Here is a 27,866-nt window from a genome sequence, read left to right as displayed (position 1 = left end):
CAAGTGTTCTCATTTTCACTCGTTTCAAGGTATCTTTTGATGTCTTCCTGATCCCATTGCTAACCCATTCATTTAGTAGTGTGTTATTTAGTCTCCATGTCTTTGTGTGTGTTTTCCATTTTCTTCTCATGATTGATTTTAAATTTTATAACATTATGGTCAGAGAAGATGCTTAATATGATTTCAGTCTTCTTAAATGTATTGAAACTTTTTTTTTTTTTTTTTGCATTCTAACATGTGGTCTATCCTAAAAAAAAACAACATTCCATGGGCACTTGAGAACAATGTGTATTCTGCTGCTTTGGGGTGAAATGCTCTGAAGATATCAATTAAGTCCATTTGATCTAGTGTGTCATTTAAGGCCACTGTCTACTTGTTGATTTTCTGTCTGGAAGATCTATCCTCTGAAGTCAATGGGGTATTAAAATCCCCTACTATACCTGTATTACTGTCAGTCTGTCCCTTTATATCTACCAAGTTTTGCTTTGCATATTTAGCTGCTCCTATGTTGGGTGCATATTTACAAGGGTTATGTCCTCTTGTTGGATTGATCCCTTTATTATTATGTAGTATCTTTTTTTATGTCTTACTATAGCCTTTATTTTAAATTCTATTTTGCCAGATATAAGTATTGCTACTCCAGCTTTTTTTTTTCCTTTCCATTGCATGAAATATCTTTTTCCATCCTTTTATTTTTGCTCTGTTTTTATCTTTCATTGTGAGGTGGTTCTCTTGAAGACAGCATATAAATAGGTGTTGTTTTCTTTTTTAAAAAATATGTTTTTATTGATTTGAGAGAGAGAAAAACACCAATCAGCTGCCTGTGCACACCCTCCACACTAGGAACCACACCTGCAATACAGGCATATGCTCTGACCAGGAATTGAACCCATGACCTCTCAGTGCATGGGATATAAATCCACCAACTGAGCCATACCATCCAACCATCCAGGATGTGTTTTGTTGTCTTATCCATTGAGTAACCTTATGTTTTTTTTATTGGAGAATTTAAGCCATTTACATTTAAAGTAATTATTGTTAGGTATGTATTTATTACCATTTTATATTTTAACCGTTTCTTTGTATTTTCTCTTCCTCCCTCCTCCTCCTATCTCTTCCTCCTACTCTTCTTCCTCCTCCTCCTTCTTCTTCTTTTACTTCTTCTTCTTAAAACAAGCCCTTTAACATTTCTTGTAATACTGGTTTCGTGGTAACAAACTCCTCTAGCTTTCTCTTATCTGGGAAGCTCTTTATTTCTCCTTCAATTTTAAATGATAGCTTTGATGGGCAAAGTAGCCTTCATTGTATAGGTCCTTGCTTTTCATCCCTTTGAATACTTCATGCCAATCCCTTCTGGCCTGAAGTGTTTCTGTTGGGAAATCAGCTGACAGCCTTATGAAAGCTCCCTTGTAGGTAACTGACTGCTTTTTCTCTCGTGGCTTTTAAGATTCTTTCTTTGCCATTTTAATTATGATATGTCTTGGTGTGGACCTCTTTGGATCCATCTTGTTTGGGATTGTCTGTGCTTCCTGGACTGTTGTTTTTCCTTTACCAGGTTTTCAGTCAGTATTTCTTCAAATAGATTTTCAATCCCTTGCTCGCTCTCTCCTCCTTCTGGTACTCCTATGATGTGGATGTTATTATGTTTCATATTGTCCCAGAGGTTTCTTTTCTTTCCTTTTTTTAATTAATTTGTTTTTGTTACAGATGTTTCTCATTTTTCCCCCATTGACACCCTCCTCCCCTCCCCCCAACCCCATCCCCAACTTTGTTGTCTGTGTTCATTGGTCATGCATACATGCAAGTACGTTCTGTGGTTTATCTCTTCTCCCCCTAAACCCCCATCCTTTGAGGTTTGTTAGTCTGTACCCCACCTCTTTGTCTCTGGGTTAATTTTGTTCAGCAGTTTGTTTAGTTCATTATATTCCACAAATAAGTGAGATCATGTGATATTTGTTTTTCTCTGCTTGACTTGTTTCACTTAGCGTAATACTCTCCAGGTCCTTCCATGCCATCTCAAAAGATAAGAGATCTTTCTTTCTTACAGCTGCATAGTATTCCATTGTGTAAACTATCCTTTTTATTATTTTTTTAATTCATTCTTTTTGCTGCTCTTATTGGGTGTTTTTTCCTACCTTTTCACCCAAATTGCTGATTTAATCCTCTGCTTCATAGAGCCTAGTGCTTATTTCTTCCAGCGTATTATTTATTTAAGATACAGCAGTGCTCATTTCTGACTGGTCCTTTTTTACAATTTGTATGTCCCTTTCTATGCTTTTGAGCATCCTTATAATCATTACTCTGAACTACATATCTTATAAATTGCTTACCTTCATTTCATTTAGCTCTTCGTCTCGATAATTCTCTTGTTGCTTCATTTTAGGCCTATTTCTTCGTCTCTTTATTTTGGCTTCCTCTTTGTGTTTGTTTGTATGTTAGGTATATCTGCTATGACTGCCAGTCTTAGTAGGATGGCCTTGTGCAGTGGGTGACCTGTGGGACCCAGTGACACAGTTTCCCTAATCACCTGAGCTGGGTGCTCTTGGAATGTCCCTTGTGCACATTATGTGGACCCTCCCATTGTAATTTAATCTTGATTGCTATTACCCATTTATGCATTGGATTAACTCTCAGGCTGGTTGAATGTGAGGCTCCACCCCCAACATAGTGTGCAGGCTCTGAGCTGCCCACGCGAAGGGTTACCCGCCTCAGTGGGATTCAGCACCTGCCGAGATCTCCCTGTGGACATGATGCTCAGTTGTCTGGAGCAGGCCACGGGGTGTATTGCTTTTGGACTTCTTTGGAGGGGCTTTGGTAGAGGCCGATGTGAGACACTGTTTCTGGCCCTGGGCAACCTGATTGGAGGTATCATGATCCTCAGCTTGTGGCGCCCTCTGCTGGGCCTGGGTGTGTGCGGAAAGTCCTGGGAGGAGGCCAGTGTAGCTCCCACCTAATCTGCCATCATCTTCCGCGTCTCAGAACTTCACATTGTTGGTGTAAGAAACCTCCAAACCTGCGAGCCCAGACCTGGCCCCTCCACCTCCCAGCGACAGTGGCAACTCATCCAAGTGGAGGGCGCTGCCTGCTCGTCAGCCTGCCTCGAGCTTCAGTTCTGGCTCTGCCACTTGTCAGCTGTCCAACGTTGGGCAAGTCACTTAACATCTCTGAGCCTTGCTTATTTCATCTGCAAGATATCAGTAAGATTACTTAATAGGGTTCTTGGGAAGATCAAATGGGACAATCAGTGTGACGTTCTTAACTGGAGACTGGCACACCCTGTGCACTCAGTAAATGCCAGTGGGGGTGGTTGTTGGGGTTGTTATTGTGGTGCATCTATACAATGGAGTATCCAGCAGCCACTAAAAATCATGATGTCGACATGTGCTTATTCACTTTTATCCTCTGGAAACAGAAAAGCAAGAACGAGACAGAAAGAAAGTTCTGAAAGTCCATACTTCAAAATGTTAAGAATGTTTTTTTCTGGGTGCCAGGAATATGCGTGTGTTTAATTCCTTTTCTCTACCATTCTCTGTCCTTTGTAATTTCCCTATGATTCTATATTGGATATGACTTGTGTGACAAAAATGTAATACAAGTTTTTTAAAATTGTAGTGAGGCTGACTCCCCAAGTTTTAACAGGCTCTTAGGATTGTACAATTGCTAACAGAATTCAGAATGTGCATGTGTTATGCATCTCCAGGCAGCTGCGTTGAACTCCTTTCTGGACACTTTCATGACTGTTTTAAAGTGAGGATGAGAATCCAGTTTTCTGCTGTTTTCATTCACTTCTCCATCTTCCCAGACATCTCTAGTGTAACGTTCTGCAAAACGACTTCCTTTTTCCCCCTAATATTATTGCACCCCATCTGACGAACTTCTTTCTGACTTCTATAAAACTTTTATTATTTTTATTATTTAATTTAACTTTTGATTTCATAAAGAGTTTACATACGGGTGTTTAATAAGTTTGATTTTTTTGTTTTGTTTTGTTTTATCCTCAACCGAGGACATTTTTTCATTGTTTGTTCAGATAGAGTGGGAGAGAGGAAAGGAGAGAGAGAAAAACATTGACATGAAAGGGACACATCAAGTGGCTGCCTCCTGCATGACCCAACCAGGGCTGGGGACAAACTGCAACCGAGGTACGTGCCCTTAGAGGGAACCGAACCCGGGTCTCTCTGGACTGCAGGCCGACGCTCTAACTGCTGAGCCAAACCGGCCAGTGTGGATTTGGTCTTTTTATTTATTTCTTCCCAGGAGGTTTAATTCTAAGGGATGTGGACCACAAGTACATTTTGCAAAATAATTCCCTGTATAGATATTGTTATATTTTAGTTCTTAAAGATTAAAGGTTTAAATTTAACCCAATTGCCTTAGAAAAAATCATAAAGACCATGTAGTGTGGCCAGAGGAAAATCAATGTCTTTTTAACAAAGTACCATATTTGTTAAAAAGTAAATTGATTTCTTTTTCACATGGCTTTGTTGATTTCATGCCTCTTTTCTTCGATTTTATTTGGCAACGTAATTTTCAGTACGTATTGAGCTCATCGGTATAAAATAGGTTAGTGGCTACTAGTGACTCATTCTCCAGACGTCAACAGGGTCACCCTTGAATTCCCAGCAGCACTGAGAAGCATGTCTGTTCCAGCCCCTCTTCCATCAGCCGCTGCTGGTTTTCTGTCTCGGGGATTACAGAAAACATTCAACTGGGTTTGGGTATCTGTGAACCTTCATCTTGCTTTATGGTTACTGGCTGCATTTTATGACTTATATTACCATTTTTATTTTCTCAAATAACTTTCCCAAATGGTGTCAATTTCTGATCCATGGGAAATCAGACATATGCCCAAACGTCGACTGCTCGGCGAGTTACCCCTCCCGCGAAGCCCGAAGTGAATGACGGCGACACACGACGAAAACCCTCCGTTAAAAAAGGCCAGCCTCGGGCGAACGCCGTGCGCCGAAATCCGGTACCTGGTCTTTCACTGCATCTAGTCTTGGTAGAACATGCCTTGGGCTTTTAATTGGAACCTTTTTCATAATTGTTGCCATTTAACACATTTAGTCTGTCAAGGCACGGGATGTCTTTATAGCCGTGTAATAAGCCCTGGAGAACCACTCCCCGCCGCAGCCATCTGCAGGATCCCACGAGGAGGGGCCGCGCTCGACAGCCTGTGCGGTAATCGGCTGCATATGGCAGCCCCGGACGGGCTGCGTTCAATTAGGGCTGCACAGCCCCTCGGTTTTATTGCTCAGTTAAAACGGTGAAAGTACTACGTACTGGGTAATTTGCACTAACCCCCATCTCTTTAATAGCCCCTCAGCATTTAGAACGTGGGGGAACATCCATAGTATTTCAAGGGCCTGGGATGAACATTAAACCATATCTCATGCCGTACGTGCTCTGTGATTGGCAACGAGTGTCCTCCCACTACACGTGTGTGTGGCGTTTTAGGGAGGCTTTCAAATACAGCTGGAGCAGAGAGTTCCTCCTCCACCAGAACCCACTTGCTGGAGCAGGCTGACCGAGCCCAGACTTGCAGCCTGTGGATGTCCTTTCTGGAAAATGGTCAGGGTGCGGAGACACGCAGAGAACAAAGTCAGAATCGGTTCAGAGAGCGGAATAAGCCAAGGAAGGGCTCAGCGTTTTAAAGGCAAACTTGTGAAACACTTTTCCGATTCCAAACTTTTAGTTAAATACTTACTTCAAAGTAAATTTATAGCTTCCACTTGGGATAATACTTTCTGGGTATGATTTTGTGACTCTGTGTGTGTGTGTGTGTGTGTGTACATATGTGTTTGAAACAGATGTATTTAGCAATCTGTGATTTTAACACAGTTTTCATTACATTTGGAAATGGCCTTATCATGCCCCTCTGTAACTGGCTAGGGAAGAGACGGGGTGAGTGTAGGCGCATGGTGAGCCCTGGTTGTGGGCGGGTCTCATTACACCACGGAGGAGAGGGGCCCCCCCATTGGAGGAGAGGAGACCTAGAATACATTCTTCTGAATCCTTCTCCCAAAGTGCTGACAGAGAAACCCAAAGCAGCCTTCCTTCCGCCTGACAGTAAGTAAGTTTAGAACAGAATCCTAAACCAGAGGCCTGGCCATCTATTCACCTGCAGAAACATTTTTGCTGAAGCATTTCTAACATAGCTCTAGTACAAATGTTTTCAATGACACGGGCTAGGCCTTTGTCTCGAAGCTCTTATTGTCTCTTAGAAGCATCATTGTAACATTTTTATGTTCATGCAAGTTCTACGATACAGTTTCCAAAGCAAAAGGCAGGGCGGGGGCGGGGCACTGTAGACGTGATTAAGGAGAGGAACAAAGACATCAAAACGATAGATTCTAGACATTTCACTTAAATTGTACTGGTTTAAGAAGAAGTGCTACTTTTAGGTAATCCTCATTGCCTTTATTTTAGATAGGTTTTTTATGATTTTTTTTTTAGTTATTGAAATTTTGAATTTTATTCAGCTAGATTAATATAAATGGCATATGTGTGTGTAAGATAGAATTCCTATCAAAATGTCGATGTTAAAAAATAAAACCTCCCTTTGTGTAAGAGGATTACATGGTTACCTGGCCGAGTGTTTCACTGGTTGGAATATAGACCCAAAGGTTGCAGGTTTGATTCCCGGTCAGGGCACACGCCTAGGTTGTGAGTTCGCACACGCAGGAGGCAACTGATCGATGTTTCTCACATCAGTGTTTCTCTCTCTGTGTCTCTCTTTCCCTTCTTCTCTCTAAAACGCAGTAAAAACATATCCTCAGTGAGGGTTGAAAAGTAATCATCATAAACAAAGAGAATTGTATGGTCACATTAAGAACTAAAATGTACCTTATGACTAGATCTGCCAACATCTGCTTTTGTACAACTTCTGAATACAGTTGGGTGATTATAGACAGTATGTTTAGGAAAAAACAAAATTCCTGCGTAAACAGTGTTGTGAACATTGAAATCAGCCCAATCTCACGAAACGTCCACCGTAAATGTGTGGGAACACATCAAAGCAAAGGTTACTTTCACTTTAGAAAGGTCATTGGTCACAACACGGAATTAAGGAAGTAACGAATTTGGTTCTTTCTGGGGAATAAACCTAATGATCAACTCGATATTTTCATCTTAGATTTATGCTCATAAAACCATTTGCTTGTCATTGGAGGACCAGAAAGGCTGACACACTAAAACTAAAATGTAGGGATTTCTTTTGCTTAAGAACATTCACCTGGGCTGGATGCTGTCTTTACTGTTCTGACTCCTTCAAGTCTGTGACCCAGACTCGTTTGTGCTGACCAGGGCTGGACAGCTGCTTCGTCCAAGTAGAGGGGGACAGTGTCCATCCCAGTGACAGCCGGGCAAAGCCACATCTGGGAAGGACATACAGGCGTCCTCGCCGTAACCACCCCGTAGCAGCACTTGACCATGGTCATGCGCTAAGGGAGAGGGCTCCGTGATCCGAGTGTGGAGAAAAGGGAAAAGAATGTTTCTCTGCCCAGAAGAGACGCGGTCTCTCCCGAGAGGAGGATCTGGCTGACTTTGCCAAAACAGTTAGATCCAAATGATTGTTGCCCACCAGCAGCTTCGTGGGCTGTCTGCGAGAGGAGAGGGGTACCGCTCTCCAAAGGGAGGCGGGCACGGTGTGTGGCCGCAGTGCTCCGGGGTGCGGACGCGTCTTGCAATGAGGGGGTGGGGGGGCAACCTGCTGTGGCAGGACCACGGGACCTTGGGCGATGACAAGGAGGCGGAGGCCTCAGCTCGCCGGGAGAAGTATTTTGATGTCCACGGAAACGTCACCATTTCCTTGGGGCAGCTCCTGCGTCTGCGGGAACCTAGCCTTCCACGGTTGTTTGCTTTATCTTACTGATTCCAATGGGGGCCACTGAGTCAGGGTTCTGAAGGCCTGCTCCTCTGTTCTTTGAACTGATAGAGGTTGTTTGGGGTACTCTTTGAGCCCCTTGGTGTGGTCCTGGGCTAGAAGTGAAGTAGTGGAAAGCCTGCAGTCAGTCACCTGCATCCTTTTGCTCATTTGTTGGGTGAAAGATGGACTTTTACCGCCTTAATAAGGAAACCTGGGCTGAACGTTGACTCTGCACGTGGTAAATCTTTCCAAATTGCCACCGGTGAAACGGAATGTTAATATCCCTTTCCATTACTTATTTTAAGAAATAAAGTACTTTAATATACATGTAGATTTTTCTGTTCAATTACTAAAGAGCTTCCTTTTCAAAGCGTCTTCTATTAAAATGAAGAGGTCATTATTCTCAGAAATTGGAGATAATTCACTAGAGACTTTCTGTATTTCACTGTATCGTGCAAATCAGCTTTAATTATAGAAACATCAGACACAGAGAAGCAAAAGAAACAAAGAACCCCCATAATTCTACTACCCAGAGACAGACACACCATGGGCTCTCAATTCCTTCATTCGTATTTTTTCTTTTTTTTGTTTTATCCTCACCCGAGGACATTTTTCCATTTTTTTTTTGTTCAGGTAGAGTGGGAGGGAGAGAGAGGAACAGAGAGAGAGAGAGAGAAACATCTACGTGAAAGGGACACATCGAGTGGCTGCCACCCGCACAACCGACCAGGGCCGGGGACAAACTGCAACCGAGGTACGCGCCCTTAGCGGGAACCGAACCAGGTCTCTCTGGACCGCAGGCCGACGCTCTAACCGCTGAGCCAAACCGGCCAGGGCTCGTATTTTTTCTTTAATAGACTTTTAACGCAGACCAATCTGAAATCTCCCAAACATAATTCACCTCAATAAATACGAATTCGCACCCCTTTTTTGTTGGTCATGGGGGATCCCATGGTGTGAATGTGCCATCGTTGACGTAACAGAGTTCCATTTGCTGGTGTTCATCACGTTTGTAATTCTGCGGTGATCTGAAGGAAGATATCCCTGTCTGTACATCCTTGCGTGACCGCCCGGTGTTTTCTGGAAAACGCATTACCTTGGAACCACAGTGCCCTCGTCGCTGCGGGAGGAGCTCGGAGCTCCTGGTTAAGGTGACTTCCCTCTGACTTTCCCGTCAGGTGTATGAACACCAAGACGGCAGCAAATCACTGAAGCTGGGCGACTTCGGACTGGCCACCATTGTGGACGGCCCCCTGTACACGGTCTGCGGCACCCCGACATACGTGGCCCCAGAGATCATCGCGGAGACCGGGTAAGTGTGTGCGTGGGTGCCGATGCGCTCCGCCGCCTCGGGCTGGCCGGGGCTGCTGCCCTCCGCGGGGCCTGGGTCGGCTCTCCGACGTCCTTCGCCCTCTTCTGTTTTCTTTTCCTTGGAAGTGGGAGCCATCGTCTGTGCTCCCGTTGCTGCACCCTTGTTCAGCTTCCAGTTGGCCTTTGTTCAGGTAGAACAGCCGCTCTCGGCCCCAGAGGACAGGTGTCCAGGCCGACAGGGAGACGTACAGTGACGGTGTATATGAGACACCAGCACTGCATGTGCGGGGTGCGGTTAGCCACCCTCCTTCCACCGTTTCATTCTGTGGCCTCGTTCTTCAGAGGTGGGCCCTTGTTGGCCCTCTCGGAACCAGGGATTATCTGTGGGGTACAGAGAGCTCCCGGGGTCACGGGATTTGCTAGCTTCTGTGTGTCGCAGTATAAGAAGGAGGAAATTCGCAAGAAGGAGGGTTGGCCTGATACTTAGCAAGGACCTCCTGCAGGCCAGGCACTGAGCGCCCTCATTGATTCCCGCTCCTCCGGTAGACAGTATGACTTCCACCCGGCAGATGAGTAAGTTCAGACTCTGATGATGGACTATCAGGTAGGCTCGGGACTAGAGAGTAGTGAGTCAGCCTTTGAACTCAGGTCTGTGTGAATAAAATGCTCTTTTCATAAAGGCCCCTATTCTTTAAAAATATGTCTTTATTGATTTCTTTTAAGAGAGAGAGATAGAAACATTGATGTGAGAGAGAGAGATACATCCGTCGGCTGCCTCCTGCACGCCCCCCACTGGGGATCAAGCCTGCAACCTGGGCACATGAGCTGACTGGGAATCAGACCAGGACCACTCAGTCCATTGGACAACGCTCATCCACTGAGCCGCACCGGCCGGGCCGAGAAGCTGTTTCTGAGCATGTATCACAGGCAGGGTTCTGAAGCCCTGTCCGAAAACAGAGGGTTCGGGAGGAGCGGAGCGTAAAGGAACACAGCCCTCCACTTGTTTCCTGTCAGCAGCACTGAACCACAGTTAGTGTCCTAAGGTGTGGCCGCTCTGACCGGTGGAGAGTGTGTCTCTGCTTGTACCGTAGACCAGAAAGGCAGAAATACAGAACAGGTGGTCGGGAATTCCAAGCGGGAAGTCCCCAAGGTGAGATGTGAAGTGACGAGGACTTTTCTGTTCCTCGAGGGTGAGTGCCAGGAGGCCCAGCGACAGCCCTGCCTGCGCCCCGCACCGGTGCCGTTCTAGGCCCAGCTCCGTTTGCTGCCCCTGAGCCGCGGCTCGTGCAGGGATGGTGTGGGCAGAGGTGCGGTCGGGCTCTTGAAACCTGGGTGGGAGCCCAGCTCTGCCGCTAAGTATGTGGCTGTTACCCCTCTGAACCTCTGTTTTCTCTTCTATAAAACAAGCAGTAATACTTGTTTTATAAAACAGAGTTGTTGGGAAAACAGAATAAGATAACATATGTCAGTACTTTACAAATTGGAAAACAGCCTATGTGACATTATTATTTCTAAAATTGGGGAGTTAGATCGTCTCAAGTGTCCATCATCATTTTTAAATTGGTAGGACTCCCATTCAGTCATATGAAGCAATCTACAGATTTAATGCAATTCCTGTCAAGATACCAATGGTGTATTTCACAGAACTAGAACAAATATTGCAAAATTTATATGGACCAGAAAAGACCCCCCAAATAGCAACTGCGATCTTGAGAAAGAAGACCAAAGTTGAAGGAATCTCTCTACCTGATAACAAACTATGCTACAAGGCCATAGTAATCAAAACAGCATGGTACTGGCATAAAAAAAGACATAGAGATCAATGGAACACAATGAAGAGCCCAGAAATAAATCTATGCCTTTATCGTCAATTAATATTTGACAAAGGAGGCAAAAACATACAATGGCATAGATAGTCTATTCAATAAATGGTTTGGGGAAAATTGGACAGATATGTGCAGATACTGACATATTTCCTTGGGCAAGTGAAATAAAAGAAATAATGAGCAAATGGGACTACATCAAACTAAAGAGTTTTTTCATGGCAAAAGAAACTGTCAACAAAATTAAAAGACAACCCGCTAAATGGGAGAACATATTCACCAATGATATATCTAATAAAGGATTAATATCTAAAATTTATAGTGAACTTATAAATCTCAACACACACACACACACACACAAAATCCAAACAATCCAATTAAAAAATGGGGAAAAGACCTAAATAGACACTTCTCAAAAGAGGACATACAAATGGTAAAGATGTACAATAGACATATGAAAAGATGCTCAGTGTCATTAACGATCAGAAAGATGCAAATTACAACCACAGTGGGGTATTACCTCACACCTGCCAGAATGGCTATTACCAACAAATCCACAAACAAGTGCTGGTGAGGGTGTGGAGAAAGGGGGACTCTAGTGCACTGCTGGTGGGAATGCGGACTGGTGCAGCCACTATGGAAAACAGTATGGAGTTTCCTCAAAATTTTTCAAATGGAACTGCCATTTGACCCAGCGATCCCACTTCTGGGAATATATTCAAAGAAACCTGAAACACTGTTTTGACAAAATGCATGCACCCCTATGTTCACTGTAGTGTTATTTACAACCTAGATTTGGAAGCAGCCCAAATGTCCATCAGTAGGTGAGCGGGTAAAACAGCTATTACTCATTTACACAATGGAATACTACTCGGCCATAAAAAGGAAGATAGTTTTACCCTCTGCAACAACATGGATGGACCTGAAGAACATTATGCGAAGTAAAATAAGCCAGTCAGAGAAAGACAAGGATCATATGATTTCACTTGTGTGTGGAATTTAATGAACAAACTGAGACAGACTCATGGATAGAGAGCAGGCAGGCAGCTCTGGTCGTGGGCATGTTGGGGGTGAGGTGCAGGGATTGAGCACAAAGGAAAACGAGACAGCACTCCACAGTGTGGGGGTTGTGGGGGTGGGAGGGCGGGGGTGGAGGAGAAGGAGGGCACAGAGCGGAAAAGTGGGGCTGGACCAACACACACAGGCCCCACGGGGTTGCGGCCGAGCGCCGAGTCACGCAGGCCAGTCTGCTTGGCTCTGTGTGCAGTCCCACCAAGCATTTTGCTAGGGGAAAAGGCGGCATCTGATTTTTGAGAAGAGGCTTGGCTATCATCCGTGAGTTTTATTTATGCAGGCCTCTCCAGCACCCCTTCTCGTCAGGTGGCATCTGCCTCGGAAATGAAGTTTCTGGGTGGAAATGAGCATATATATATATATGAAACCAAGTCGCATCGGGAACGTCACTGTCAGTTCCCAGGCCCTTCCTGAGCTCTGTGCAGCCCCATCCCTGCTGGGCCCGTGGGAGGTGAGGGCAGGGCGTGGATGGGGAGAGGGAAGGAGGAGCAAGTCTGAGCCGATGGAACGAGCGAGGCCCACCCACCGGGGGGAGGAGTGAGCGCTCCTGTGGGCTGGATCTGTCCTCAAGGGTTAACTAGTTCTGGAGACAGATACTATTTGGAAGACATTTGGGGAAACTAAGTGTCTCTTTGCAAATGTATGTGTTGGTGATGAGCACGCTGCCTGCAGTGTGGCGGGAGGATGATCGCATGGCAGATGCTGCCAGTGTTCCACCTGTGCACCCTCCGATCACCTGTGCACCCTCTGATCACCTCGTGCACCCTACGATCACCTGTGCACCCTCTGATCACCTCGTGCACCCTACGATCACCTCGTGCACCCTACGATCACCTGTGCACCCTACGGTCACCTCGTGCACCCTCCGATCACCTGTGCACCCTCCGATCACCTCGTGCACCCTCCGATCACCTCGTGCACCCTACGATCACCTGTGCACCCTACGATCACCTCGTGCACCCTACGATCACCTGTGCACCCTACGATCACCTCGTGCACCCTACGATCACCTGTGCACCCTACGGTCACCTCGTGCACCCTACGATCACCTGTGCACCCTACGATCACCTCGTGCACCCTACGATCACCTGTGCACCCTACGGTCACCTCGTGCACCCTACCATCACCTGTGCACCCTACGGTCACCTCGTGCACCCTACGATCACCTCGTGCACCCTACGGTCACCTGTGCACCCTAGATCACCTGTGCACCCTCTGATCACCTCGTGCACCCTACGATCACCTGTGCACCCTACGATCACCTGTGCACCCTAGATCACCTCGTGCACCCTACGATCACCTGTGCACCCTAGATCACCTGTGCACCCTACGATCACCTCGTGCACCCTACCATCACCTGTGCACCCTACGGTCACCTCGTGCACCCTACCATCACCTGTGCACCCTACGGTCACCTCGTGCACCCTACGATCACCTCGTGCACCCTACGGTCACCTGTGCACCCTAGATCACCTGTGCACCCTCTGATCACCTCGTGCACCCTACGATCACCTGTGCACCCTACGATCACCTGTGCACCCTAAGATCACCTGTGCACCCTACGATCACCTCGTGCACCCTACGATCACCTGTGCACCCTACGATCACCTGTGCACCCTACCATCACCTGTGCACCCTACGGTCACCTCGTGCACCCTACGATCACCTCGTGCACCCTACGGTCACCTGTGCACCCTAGATCACCTGTGCACCCTCTGATCACCTCGTGCACCCTACGATCACCTGTGCACCCTACGATCACCTGTGCACCCTAGATCACCTCGTGCACCCTACGATCACCTGTGCACCCTAGATCACCTGTGCACCCTACGATCACCTCGTGCACCCTACCATCACCTGTGCACCCTACGGTCACCTCGTGCACCCTACCATCACCTGTGCACCCTACGGTCACCTCGTGCACCCTACGATCACCTCGTGCACCCTACGGTCACCTGTGCACCCTAGATCACCTGTGCACCCTCTGATCACCTCGTGCACCCTACGATCACCTGTGCACCCTACGATCACCTGTGCACCCTAAGATCACCTGTGCACCCTACGATCACCTCGTGCACCCTACGATCACCTGTGCACCCTACGATCACCTGTGCACCCTACGATCACCTCGTGCACCCTACGATCACCTCGTGCACCCTACGATCACCTCGTGCACCCTACGATCACCTGTGCACCCTACGATCACCTGTGATCACCTACGATCACCTGTGCACCCTACGATCACCTCGTGCACCCTACGATCACCTCGTGCACCCTACGATCACCTCGTGCACCCTACGATCACCTCGTGCACCCTACGATCACCTGTGCACCCTACGATCACCTCGTGCACCCTACGATCACCTGTGCACCCTACGATCACCTGTGATCACCTACGATCACCTGTGCACCCTACGATCACCTGTGCACCCTACGATCACCTCGTGCACCCTACGATCACCTCGTGCACCCTACGATCACCTCGTGCACCCTACGATCACCTGTGCACCCTACGATCACCTGTGATCACCTACGATCACCTGTGCACCCTACGATCACCTGTGCACACCCGCCTGCCCGCTCCTGCCCCCGTGGCTGCTGGAGGCTCCCAGCAGGAGCAGGAGTAGGTGACAGGGTCCAGGAACTGACATGCACCCCAGTGCCGTGCCAGCGACTGATGAGATGGGTGTGTAGACACCCCAGCCCCTCACCCCCCTGGCAATGGGTGTGTAGACACCCCAGCCCCTCACCCACTGGGGGACACTCTGAGGTTCCTGTTGTCCCCAGCCTCCCAGTGTTCCCAGCTGTCCACCGCGGTGACTGGTCTGATAACGCATCTTCCTTTCTCTCTCACGCCCCACTCCTTCACGGCCCCTCCCTAGGGTCACCTCCCCAATAAACGCCTTGTGTTTGAAAATAAAATAAATTAATATGACTACAAGAAAGCTTTTCGCCGAAACCCTTCGCTTACTGAGCTCTGGATATGAGCCTAGCCACGCATTACTTTGATTTGTTTTCATGTGCTTTAGACAGTCTCTTTACTCCTCTTTCCTTGAATTCTGGGTGGCCGGTGCGTGTCAGTTTAGTGTTTGTTGTTGGGGTTTTTATTTTGTCTGGTTCGGCTTGGGGTTGAGAACAGGAGAATCACCTGTGTTGCCAGGTCCCTTCGTGTGTCCTGGGCTGATGTAATTTGGACGCTACTTCCTTTTCCAGATACGGCCTCAAGGTGGACATCTGGGCGGCCGGCGTGATCACGTACATCCTGCTGTGTGGCTTCCCTCCGTTCCGTGGGTACGGGCAGCCCTTCTGGTTCGGCACCAACAAAGCCTTCTCTCTTGTCCGGGTGACCCGGTCGCTTCTTGCACAGAGGGGCGTGCGGAAGACAGTGACGGGAGCTGGACTTACCCTGTCTGTGTCCTTCCCGGCCTGTGCATGCCAGCTTACGTGCCTGCCGCACGTCGTCTTCGTGTGATTTAGAAGCGCGTGTTACTGTGGCTTACCCAAGCTGTCCCCAGTGACACATTGAATGGCTTGAACACCCATTTTACGCGTTCCCGGGAAAGGAAGGCCCCAGGGCATGAGAACTCTGCACAGGCGTCCGTCCTGCCGACTTCTCACTGTTGTCTTTCGTCCAAACAGAAGTGGTGATGACCAGGAGGTGCTTTTCGACCAGATTTTGATGGGGCAAGTGGACTTCCCTTCTCCGTACTGGGATAACGTTTCTGATTCTGCAAAGGTAGGTGCCGGTGCCGCCTCCTTCCTTCCAGCCTGCCTGTCTTCCCAGAACGATGGACTCTGGCTCACGGTGTGCAGAGAGACCACATGATGGGGCGCGTGTCATTGCTGTGCACGTTTCAGGTGTCACTGCTGGGTTTTTCTGAGTCACACTCATCGGTTCATCTCTTCATGGCCGTCTCCCCTTCCCAAGTGCCCCTGCCCCCGGCCCATCTCCCCGTCGTCATCCCTGTACATGGCCTTGGCCCCCGCCCCGCCCCCGCCCCCGCCCGGCTTCGGCACACCTACATTTCTGCGTAGCTTCTTTTTGCAACTGTTTGAGGTCGTGACTTAATTTTATCTTCTCAGAGAATCTTTTCCAGACCACCCCGTTTCTGATTACAGCCCTAAAACCCTCTCCGGCGCATCTCATTGTCCTCACCTGCTTTGTTTCTCTCCGCCGCAATTATCCCCTCACGCCCATCTGGTGCACCGTCCAACTGCCCTTCTGTTTCTGTCCACCTTCCCTCACAGACACAGATAGATGGGCATGTTTTATGTATGTAATTTACTCTCTCACTCGTCCCACTAGAATGCAGATTCCACGAAGACAAGGATTTGGGTTGGGTTCATCACTGTACCGCAGTGTTTGCACAGTGACCAGTACGTGGCTGGTACTCATACATATGGAATGAATACATATATAAATGAAGGGATGAGACAGTTAATCAATCAGAGTGGAGGGAGCTTAACATGGGTTGAAACGATGAAGAAAGAGATCGTGTGGACGCTATGATTTGACTTGGACCTTGAAAGACAACCAGGATTTAGAGGAAGTAGGGAACACGGCATATGATGTTGTCCACTAACCCTGAAAGGTCAACTCTAAGAAAACCAAGGGTCTTACTCTCAGACATTAGTAGACCTTGAGATAAATTAGATAATTATATGTATATGTATATATATGTATAGATGGGTGTGTGTGTGTGTATACATTTTTTAGTTGATTCCTTAAACTTACGACTTAAATTTTTGAAATACTGATACTGAGAAGCAATTATCCTTTGATTATTGAATGTATATAACTTTTCTTTTGCTGTGTCCTGAGTATGAATTCAATTTAAAACACGGCCCAGGTCGCTCAGGTCCTTCACCTGTGCAGGGATGGGCCTCTGGACCGAGGGAAATGCGGGGACCTGAGCGAGGTCAGAGGAGAGGCCCCAGGTGCAAGGAGACGGGAAGGCTGCTGAGGTGGTGGAGGTGACCTCACCTGTGAGCTGGCTGCGCGGGGGCCTGTCCACCTTCCCTGAGCAAGCCGTCACCCCTGAGCGGGAGGGCGGGGGGCGCTGGCAGGCAGAGCTGTCACCCAGAGGCCATGGCACTGGCAAAGGGCATCACACAGCGGTTGCTCCCGTGAGTCCTGGCCCCAGTTAGAAAGTGAAGGTCGAGCTGTACTCTGGCAAAGTGAGTTGTCCCCGCCGCGGGGTGGCACTCAGAGCCTGTGACCGTGAGGGCCGACAAAACACACATCTGACCATGCGGTGACCTGGAAACCTCCAATTCAAAGTTGAGAAATGTATGGCAGACTCATTAAAACCCACGCTGTGCTTTCCTGGTCTAAATCAACTTGAACTTAAGGGAAAGTTTTATTAATTTCAGAACCATGAAGTCATTTATCACTTCGTAGTTCTATTTTATTTGTGTTGATCGATCTGGACGTTTTTGCAGCAATTCAAACAGATTTCCTTAGAATTCTTTGCTTACTGCCCAGCTGGTGTGGCTCAGTGCTTGAGCGTCGACCCTGCACCAAGAGGTCACCAGTTCGATTCCCGGTCAGGGCACATGCCCAGGTTGTGAGCCTGATCCCCAGTGAGGGGCATGCAGGAGGTGGCCAATCGATGTTCTCTCTCATCCATGTTTCTCTCTCTCTCTGTTCCTCCCTCTCTAAAATCAAGAAAAAATATTAAAATCAAGAAAAAATATTTTTTTTAAAAAAGAATTCTTTGGCTACCAACTAGCCGTTAGCAGTTTTCTCTGTCTTTTCTTACAACTTCCTTTCAAACTTAAATGTGCTATCTTGCAGTTATGAGAAAAAAAACAGTTTTACTTTCAGCTGCCAACATGAAAATTCAGTTAAAGTGTTTTAAAAATGTGATTTTTATATTAAATTAACTTAGAAGTCTGTTTTTACAGTGCAAAATCCTAGACAAGGAAAATAATTCTTTAATTTGTGTTAAAGAAGTACATCTTTTCTACTAAAAATACTTTATTAAATTGATTTCAATATTAATTTCACTTTATTTTTTCCGCCAACTACAAGCTGTGTATTTATAATTCCAAATAGTCACTTTTCCTTTAACTTTTAAAGGTGTAGGTGGCTGTGGGTAGAGTTGATGTGTTTAAGATTTAGAGCTTTTCCACATAAAAGAGCACTTCTGCATTTGAACACAGCCAGATGTGGACCCTAGAAGCTGACCCACGGGGCTGAATGTTCCTTTTCCACAGGAGCTCATCACCATGATGCTGCTGGTCGACGTGGATCAGCGGTTTTCAGCCGTGCAGGTCCTGGAGCATCCCTGGGTCAATGTAAGTGGCTCCTTCCTTTTCCTACGTTACAGCCCATGTTCCTTTGTGAAACTGTGGGTGTCCTGATGACGTCACCTTCCCTTTCAAGTGTTGTGGCTGTGGCTCCCCCTGAAACAGGGTCTCGACTTGTCCCGGGGGCCATGGTGCCCCAGGCTGATGTACAGAGCTCCCACTTGATTCGCGAGGGACCCTTCCCCTGGGGAGGACAGCTGAGCACTGCCCCCACCCCCGCCTGCGTTCGGGGCCAGAGTCGGGCTGGACACCCCAGTAGAATGGAGCAGATCTTCTGCGTTAGTGCTGCGATTGCCTCATTTCTGCCCAAAGCCCAGGTGACCCAGCGGTCTCTCAGGCTCCTGGGGACCTCCAAGGCTGGGGACCTTCCCAGTCTCGCCTGTGCTCACGGCTCGCCCGGGGGTGTCATGGAAATGCAGGTGCTCAGCAGTGACAGGAGACGCTGGCTTTCCAAAGCCTCCCAGGTGCTGCTGCCGTTCCACGAGCGCCGGGTCGCATGATGCTTCTTTAGCTGTGAAGGACTTTTTCAGAGCAATCATTGCTTTGACCCGATGACTGATGAGTAAGATTTGTTTTGAGTAATAATAAGTCGTAGTAATTAATACTTGTGGTGCACCGAACTTCGAGTCTAGGCAGAACTCTTTTAAGTGCCTAACATACAGTGTAAGTGGTTACGTTCTTCCCCGCAACTCTATAACCCACACAGGACCCCGTCAACCCATGTGGGAGCCCACAACCCTCTGTAACCCACACAGGACCCCGTCCACCCGTGTGGGAGCCCACAGCCCTCTGTAACCCACACAGGACCCCGTCAACCCGTGTGGGAGCCCACAACCCTCTGTAACCCACACAGGACCCCGTCCACCCGTGTGGGAGCCCACAGCCCTCTATAACCCACACAGGACCCCGTCAACCCATGTGGGAGCCCACAACCCTCTGTAACCCACACAGGACCCCGTCCACCCGTGTGGGAGCCCACAGCCCTCTGTAACCCACACAGGACCCCGTCAACCCGTGTGGGAGCCCACAACCCTCTGTAACCCACACAGGACCCCGTCAACCCGTGTGGGAGCCCACAGCCCTCTGTAACCCACACAGGACCCCGTCAACCCGTGTGGGAGCCCACAACCCTCTGTAACCCACACAGGACCCCGTCCACCCGTGTGGGAGCCCACAGCCCTCTGTAACCCACACAGGACCCCGTCCACCCGTGTGGGAGCCCACAACCCTCTGTAACCCACACAGGACCCCGTCAACCCGTGTGGGAGCCCACAACCCTCTGTAACCCACACAGGACCCCGTCCACCCGTGTGGGAGCCCACAGCCCTCTGTAACCCACACAGGACCCCGTCCACCCGTGTGGGAGCCCACAGCCCTCTGTAACCCACACAGGACCCCGTCCACCCGTGTGGGAGCCCACAACCCTCTGTAACCCACACAGGACCCCGTCCACCCGTGTGGGAGCCCACAACCCTCTGTAACCCACACAGGACCCCGTCAACCCGTGTGGGAGCCCACAGCCCTCTGTAACCCACACAGGACCCCGTCAACCCGTGTGGGAGCCCACAGCCCTCTGTAACCCACACAGGACCCCTTCAACCCGTGTGGGAGCCCACAGCCCTCTGTAACCCACACAGGACCCCGTCAACCCGTGTGGGAGCCCACAACCCTCTGTAACCCACACAGGACCCCGTCAACCCGTGTGGGAGCCCACAACCCTCTGTAACCCACACAGGACCCCGTCAACCCGTGTGGGAGCCCACAACCCTCTGTAACCTACACAGGACCCCGTCAACCCATGTGGGAGCCCACAGCCCTCTGTAACCTACACAGGACCCCGTCAACCCATGTGGGAGCCCACAGCCCTCTGTAACCCACACAGGACCCTGTCCACCCGTCTGGGAGCCCACAGCCCTCTGTAACCCACACAGGACCCCTTCAACCCATGTGGGAGCCCACAGCCCTCTGTAACCCACACAGGACCCTGTCCACCCGTCTGGGAGCCCATAGCCCTCTGTAACCCACACAGGACCCCGTCCACCCGTGTGGGAGCCCACAGCCCTCTGTAACCCACACAGGACCCTGTCCACCCGTCTGGGAGCCCATAGCCCTCTGTAACCCACACAGGACCCCGTCCACCCGTGTGGGAGCCCACAACCCTCTGTAACCCACACAGGACCCCGTCAACCCGTGTGGGAGCCCACAGCCCTCTGTAACCCACACAGGACCCCGTCCACCCGTGTGGGAGCCCACAACCCTCTGTAACCCACACAGGACCCCGTCCACCCGTGTGGGAGCCCACAACCCTCTGTAACCCACACAGGACCCCGTCAACCCGTGTGGGAGCCCACAACCCTCTGTAACCCACACAGGACCCCGTCAACCCGTGTGGGAGCCCACAACCCTCTGTAACCTACACAGGACCCCGTCAACCCGTGTGGGAGCCCACAGCCCTCTGTAACCCACACAGGACCCTGTCCACCCGTCTGGGAGCCCACAGCCCTCTGTAACCCGCACAGGACCCCTTCAACCCATGTGGGAGCCCACAGCCCTCTGTAACCCACACAGGACCCTGTCCACCCGTCTGGGAGCCCATAGCCCTCTGTAACCCACACAGGACCCTGTCCACCCGTGTGGGAGCCCACAGCCCTCTGTAACCCACACAGGACCCCGTCAACCCGTGTGGGAGCCCACAGCCCTCTGTAACCCACACAGGACCCCGTCAACCCGTGTGGGAGCCCACAGCCCTCTGTAACCCACACAGGACCCCGTCCACCCGTGTGGGAGCCCTCTGTAACCCACACAGGACCCCGTCCACCCGTGTGGGAGCCCACACCGCGCTGGGCGGTTCCCCCAGCTGGAAGGGCAGACGTTGGGTCTGGACGTAGCGCGGGCGTGGACAGAGACAGGGATGGACTTGTTGGCTCATTGACGTACACTTTGCCAACTTGCCTGCAGCTTCGAATGATTTAGCTGCACGTCAGAGGCAACAGAATGTTCCGCTTCCTCTGATTCAGACCTTGGCAGTTAGTTCAGGAGTGTTTTCCAACATAACTGAGTTTGTACATTTATCTTTATTGTTGAAAGTATTACAGATGGCCTCCCTGTGTATCCCACTGACCCCCTCCTCCCGGCCCGCCCCCTCCGGCCTTCCCCAGGCCATGGTCTGTGTCCGTGGGTCGCGCATATGTGCACATCCCTTTGGTTTCTCTCTTCCTGCCCTTCCTCTTTCCTGGGCTGTTCTGACAGCCAGTTTGTACTTCTTCATCCCTTCACCTTTCTCACCCACCCCCCAAACCTCCCCCCGTCTGGCAACCATCAGAAAGTTCTCTCTCCCTGAGCCTGTTTCTGTTCTGCTTGTTCATTTGGTTTGTAGATTCGAATGTCGAGAGGTATTAACATTTATTGCCATTTATTGTTCATATTTTTTATCGTTTCTTCTTCAAGAAGACCTGTCAACCGTTCATATAATGCTGGTTTGGGGGTGATGAACCGCTTGAGCTCTTTCTTGTCCGGGAAACTCTTTATATGTCCATCAAGTCTGCACGGTAGCCTTGCAGGGAACAGTGCTCTTGGATGATGAGGCATGACTGAAGCACAGGGCCGAGACAGCCTGCAGTGAGGCGAGGTGGCCTTGGGCCCTTGTTCCTGGTCTGCCGCTTGATGGCCACTGAACTCAGTCCCGGCACCTTGCACGTCCGAACCGGGTTCTTCACAGCTCCTGGCAGGTGGCAGGATGGGACAGGGGCATGTGTGGAAGTGACCGGGTACATACACAGCCGAGGTTTGCTCAGAATGGCCTTGCACAGCAGCGCTTCGCCCGGGCACACAGCTGCGTGAAGATGCTCACCCCGGCCCGGGAGGTCAGGCAGGGCAGCCGGAGTCCAGCGTCCCTCCGGCCACGCCCCTTGCCTTTGCCCCGGCGCGCTCCACAACATGCATTCTTTTCAGTGAACTGGGAAGGTGGGGAAGCATCTCATGTAAGCCCAGGAACAAGCCTACGCGATAAGTAGGATGGGTGTTATCGTACCCACTTCACAGAGGAGAAGACTGAGGTTATGGCAGGGGACTCGTCCAAAGCAGCTAAGTTCATAGCTGAGCCACACTTGGCAGCCGGCACCCGGACTGCAAGCGGTTCGCACCCACGTCCCGTGCACCACACGGTCCACCTCCCTCTGTCGTATGTGGAAGGACTGTGAAGACCGCGAATACTTCCGTGGACACGGTCACCATCACAGTGGATGTTCGGCGACCTTTCCAGAGTAACGTCCCCAGGTCGTCCGTGGCATCTTGGACGTGCGGGGTGGTAGAGACGCAAGCAGCTCTCGGGTAGCAGTGGGCTCCAGTGATACGTGCCCTTTTGAAGTCCATGGTCCACACATCGTCCACTTGCCCTAGAAAGACTAAAAGGATGACCAGAGAAAACAAACCAGAGACCTGAATTTGAAATCTGGCCTTCGCAGACTTCTACAGAGCCCACAGAGGACAGAGACTCATAGATTCATTTTAGGTTTTCAAGTGCGTTTTCATCAGAGGACCACTGCCTGCCAGGCCGGCCTCCAGAAGCTCCGTCCCATACAACCAAGTCACAGGGCGGTCGCGGAAGGGCTGTCCCCACCAGCCTTGGTAGGGAGGGTACACCCGAAGGGTAAGGGAGGCTGTACACTATAGGCAACTCTGTGACTGAGCAAACTTGTCCATCTAAGGAGGGGCTGGAATGCTATTGAAACACTTCATTCCTTACCCTGACTCCAAACCCTATGACCCTACATCAATAAATCCCAGCTCAGAGGGGTGAGGAAAAAAGAAGAGACTTAAGGCTGTGATCTTGGAAAAACGAAGCTGCGCGTACCCCTAGGACAGGTACACATGTCCACGTGTCTCAGCAGGAGGTCCTGCCTTCTCGACCTGCTCTGCACACGTCACACATGGTCCCGCTTTGCTGACAGTCGGGGTCCAAAGCTCCCCGTGAGCTCAGGCTTCTGCTGTGCTGTCTGTCTTCCTTGGCAGCTCCCCTAGAAACACTGACTAACAGAAGCAATAATATTGAAGACTATCTGGAAGACTTACAACAAAAATATACCCTTTGTATACTTCTAAGGGGCAAAAAATACATGGATTTTAGGCAAAAAGGTTTAAAAACGTAATGCGTAAAGTGATGGCTTAATTTCTGAAGTCACATTTATGTAATAAGTAAATCAGAAAGTGAATTATTTTGTCTCACAATATTAAGTGAGACATATATATCAGCTCTCAAAACCAGCACTCAGGATTTGTTGAGGTCTCCGAGCACAACAGATGAGCCACCAAGCAAGGAAGGAAATGGATTAGGAATTCAGAAGGAAGTCCAAGGAACAAGACACGTCACATTTGAAGATCAAATCAGGTCTGATCGGCACAGAGGACACTACCTAAGGGGGAAGAGTAAGACCAAGTTTATGAAGTAATAACTGGATGTCAAGTGTAATGGAACAATAATGAGAGAAAGCCGTTACGTGCGTCAGAAGCTCCCGGTGCGCTGTCCTGTCGGAGTTCTCTCTGCTGCTCACGCCATGACCTTCCTGCGGGTGCTCAGACCAGCGAAGACGGCCCCTTAGGAGAGGGCGCAGCCCAAGGGCCATAGCAGGGGACACTGTCAGCAACAGCCAACTGCTTTAACCTTACTTCTGGAGGAGCCCCAGGCTCACATCTATTGTGATGCACCCTGGGTGCCAATCCCCCGTGCTCCTGGGTGTCTGACCCTCTGCTCTGCTGGGGCAGGGGGGAGCACGAGCCAGCCTCTCACTGGGGGTTCCAGCAAGCCAGGTGGACAAAGGAGGGCTCAGGGGCAGCCAGGGTCTAGGGGAGTGATGCAGACTCCTGAGGGAGCACCAGCTCCGCCCCCCCCGTGAACCTTGGGGTGGTTGCCTTTCTAACCTGTTTCTCCATCTGTGAAATGGAGATAATAGGATAAACCTCTCAGGTGGTTATAAGGATGGAGACAGCATTATATTTTTGAAGGGCCCAGGAGGACAACCTAAGCACTAGTACTCTGTAAGGGCTTGATAAATACCGAGTCTGAGAGGCAATAACTCCACCGTTTATTGCCGTGTACTGCTGATGGGCAAACTGTAATCGATGCTGGCACAGAAGCTTTATTAGGGAGAAAAACCCCTCCTGCCCTCCAAGCTGTGAGCCCCGGCTTCATGTGACGCATCACCATTTCCTTCGGCGTCGCTGCAAAGTACCAACGGGAATTGTCTTAGCTCCGTGTGCGTTCCTCACTGGCCATCTGGTGGAGAGCCACAGGGTTTGGGCCCCTGTAAGACCAACAATATATGAGAACGCAACACTATATCTAGAACATCCCGGGGGCTGGGGAGAGCGTTGTCACTCAGATTCATCTTCACAATTATTATTAAACGATTCCCGTGTTGATTTTGTAAAGAGAGTACCGTTTCTGCGGTTTTATTTTCAGAGTGTTGCCTGTCCGTGCGGTCCCCTGATGCTCTCGGAGGAAGGGCCATCTCGAGGTGTTAATTCTGTGACTATGTTTTACCTCCAGTGATTTTCCTCCTTGTCCTACTGAGGAAGCTGAGGCTCAGAGAAGTGTGGCGTGAAGCTCAGCGGACTCGCCAGCACAGGGTGGTCCCTGCGTTTGCCCCGGAGGTTCTGGTCGCTCTGCTCTGCACTGGCATCTGGGCACGGGGGACCTTGAGCGTTCCCGGGTGGTCACAATGTACGAAAGATTGAGAACCTCTGTCCTAGTGGAAAAGACTGGTTTCAATAAGTCAAGGACAGTTATTTAACCCATTCGAGACTTCCTGTTGCCTTCCTAGCCCTTCCGTTTTAATTTCCCTCCTTTATGTGACCTACTTACTCTTTTGAAAAGATACTACCAAGCTAAAATGTTAAAAAAGATTGAAGAAGCCCAGTCAGTGCGGCTCAGTGGTTGAGCGTCGACCCTGCACCAAGAGGTCGCCGGTTCGATTCCCAGTCAGGACACATGCCCAGGTTGTGGGCCAAATCCCCGGGGGGGGGGGGGGCGTGCAGGAGGCGGCCAGTCGATGTTCTCTCTCATCAGTGTTTCTATCTCTCTCTCCCTCTTCCTTCTGCTCTCTAAAATCAATAAAGAAAAAATATTTGAAAAAAAAAAAAGAAGCATGAAGAAGATGAGGAAAAAAAACAACAAAAAAAAAGCCTGGGTAATCCACCAAGATATCCCATGTTAATAAAAATCAGCCCTCCACACACAAAATATATAAACATTCATCTTACAGTGCTGGCGGGATTTGTTAGGAAGTAATAAGAGAACCCCATGATCCTGGAGTCATAAATAAAACCACTTCTGGATAGTCATACCTTGTGAATGATGACTTGGAATTCCACTTTTTATTTGGGCATGTCATCCTCTCCTTCCTCCAAGGTGGATCTTAATTCACTTCATATTTTCTCCCCACGTGCGGTGTGAATTGTAGACGCAGAGGACGCTAGGGCCCAGCTGAGGGGAGCCCGGAGTCCCGGGGTGCTATGCAGCTGGGGATGACGAGCGAGATTCGGGGCCACGGGCCGGATGGGGAAGGAGCTGTCGTGGAAGAGGGCTCTGGTACACTTGACATCGTTTAAAACAAACTCAAGTCTCTGGGAGTCAAATGCTCAAGCCTGCCATGTCGCTCATAAATTTACAGATATTAATAATAGAGTCTGCAGCGGATAGACTGAAAACTGGCTGCACGATCCAAAAACAAAACTCCGTGAGGGAGGAGGATTTGCTGAAGCATGACCCCTGGAATGGTCTCCCCAAGGAAAGAGGGGAACTCACTGCACTGAGTGACCTCAGGTCCAGGCCCCCACACCGCCACCCACACCTCCCCAATATCCGCCGAGAAATGGAGACCAGGAGGCCCGGGCTCCTACAGACAGCTGTGAGAGTTCATTTTCCATTTTGCAAACTAATTTTGTTCTTGTCAGTTGCAATGCTCTGTCAAGTGGTGGACGGGAATTTCTAAATCAAAAACCACTAACCTCAAACCACAACCAGCCTGTGTCAGACAAGAAATGACTCCCAGAAATTACAGACCGGAATGTATGGTACTAATACTATGGCGATTTGCAACATATTTCCAGGTTTGTCATGTTTAGAAAATTCATAGCACATTTTTGGCACATAATCTATTCAGAATAATGGTGATAAAGATGTGTATATAAAAATGTATGTTTTTAATGGCCCTATTTATTTTATGGTGCAAGAGAGTAAATTAACTAAATCTCCATCATCAATCCAGATGCCTCAGGTACAGATTAGGTCCCAGCAAAACCAGCTGTTCATGCCTTTAATCCAATTAAGCGGAGAGCCTTCAGAATTGACACAGAAACTCCGCAGACCTTTCCGTTGCTGGGGGCGGGGGGAGCTGTTACCTTCTCTGCCCGAGACACCTCATTGCACTGGGAACGCACCCCGAACGGTTGTTAGATTCCTGAAGTCGGAAGCATCTCTCACAGCCTGGGAGGGTTGTTTACTCCCTTCAATCCATCGCTTCCACAGACTGACAGCCCGGGGAAGCCTGGGCCCCAGGCCCCGACATCAAGAAGCGTGGCCAGGAGTCTTGGCGGAAGGCTGGGACCAGAGCAGGGCTGGGAAGTGACCACAGACTCCGCAGTGAGTGTGGTGAGGAAACAGGCTCTGGTTCAAGAACTGGCAGGGACAACCCAGGGAAGGGACATTTCTGGGACAGGCGGCTGCTGGTGGGGAAGGGAGGAGGCGCAGGCAGGGCGGAGCTGGAAGGGTAACTCTCCACCTGGGCAGTCGGGGCCACCCTGTGGCTCCTGCGGAATCGCGGCCATTTGTTCTCTCTGGATGTGCACCCCAGGCTGCTGAACCCAGCCGGTGCCAGTCACCAGCCTGCTGGCCCAGTGCCGCCTCGTGCCATCAGCGTTAGCCAGAGCTTCTCGCACGGCCTGCCCCCACCTGACAGGTGGCATCGCCTCGTCTCAGATTAGTGGGTGCCTGGTCTCCCCTAGACAGTCCACTGGGTCTGCTGAGGTGCTCGGGGTCCCTTTTACTGACCTCCATTCACATGCCCCAGCCTCCACGGCGGCCTGTCCAAATAGTCTGTTTGTTCCCAGCTCCTAATTCATCTCGCACCCCCTCACCATTGTGCCGCTTCGTCGTGGAAAAGAAGAGTCATTGAGCCCCCGCCCCAGCGCGCTGGGAGCCCGTGGTCGCGGACACCGCGCTCGTGAGTGCACAGAAGTTCCCCGGCTGTGGGGCCCTGGCTCGGACGCTCAGCCCTGTGACCTTGAGCACATTCTTAGCCGTGTGCGCCTCGGTTTGCTGGTCTCTGAAATGGGACTGGTAAGGCATGTGGTAGAGGCTCATGGAGCATTGAGGAGATCATACGTGTAGACAGGTTAGCCCTTGGCCGCATAACGTCCACACTGCTGTTCCCGTCCGCTCCCTGCCTTTCTCTTTCGACTTTGCTCTGTCCACCTCCAGACTG

The 27,866-nt window shown here is 49.9% G+C and overlaps 1 protein-coding gene across 1 annotated transcript in view; it reads left to right on the top strand.

The window, feature by feature from the left end:
* Window positions 1–27,866, top strand: part of DCLK1 (doublecortin like kinase 1) — a 361,421-nt gene that overhangs the window by 313,258 nt on the left and 20,297 nt on the right. Inside the window, exons 12-15 of the mRNA XM_036250158.1 lie at window positions 9,046–9,179; window positions 15,289–15,366; window positions 15,715–15,811; window positions 18,295–18,375. Of these exons, the coding sequence (XP_036106051.1) occupies window positions 9,046–9,179; window positions 15,289–15,366; window positions 15,715–15,811; window positions 18,295–18,375 (390 nt within the window). The remainder of the gene's footprint in view (window positions 1–9,045; window positions 9,180–15,288; window positions 15,367–15,714; window positions 15,812–18,294; window positions 18,376–27,866) is intronic.

The sequence above is a fragment of the Molossus molossus genome, unplaced genomic scaffold (genome assembly GCF_014108415.1).
Source record: "Molossus molossus isolate mMolMol1 unplaced genomic scaffold, mMolMol1.p scaffold_m16_p_9, whole genome shotgun sequence".
Taxonomy (NCBI): domain Eukaryota; kingdom Metazoa; phylum Chordata; class Mammalia; order Chiroptera; family Molossidae; genus Molossus; species Molossus molossus.
Note: the sequence above shows the minus strand (reverse complement) of the source record. Positions and strands in the feature narration are given on the sequence as shown.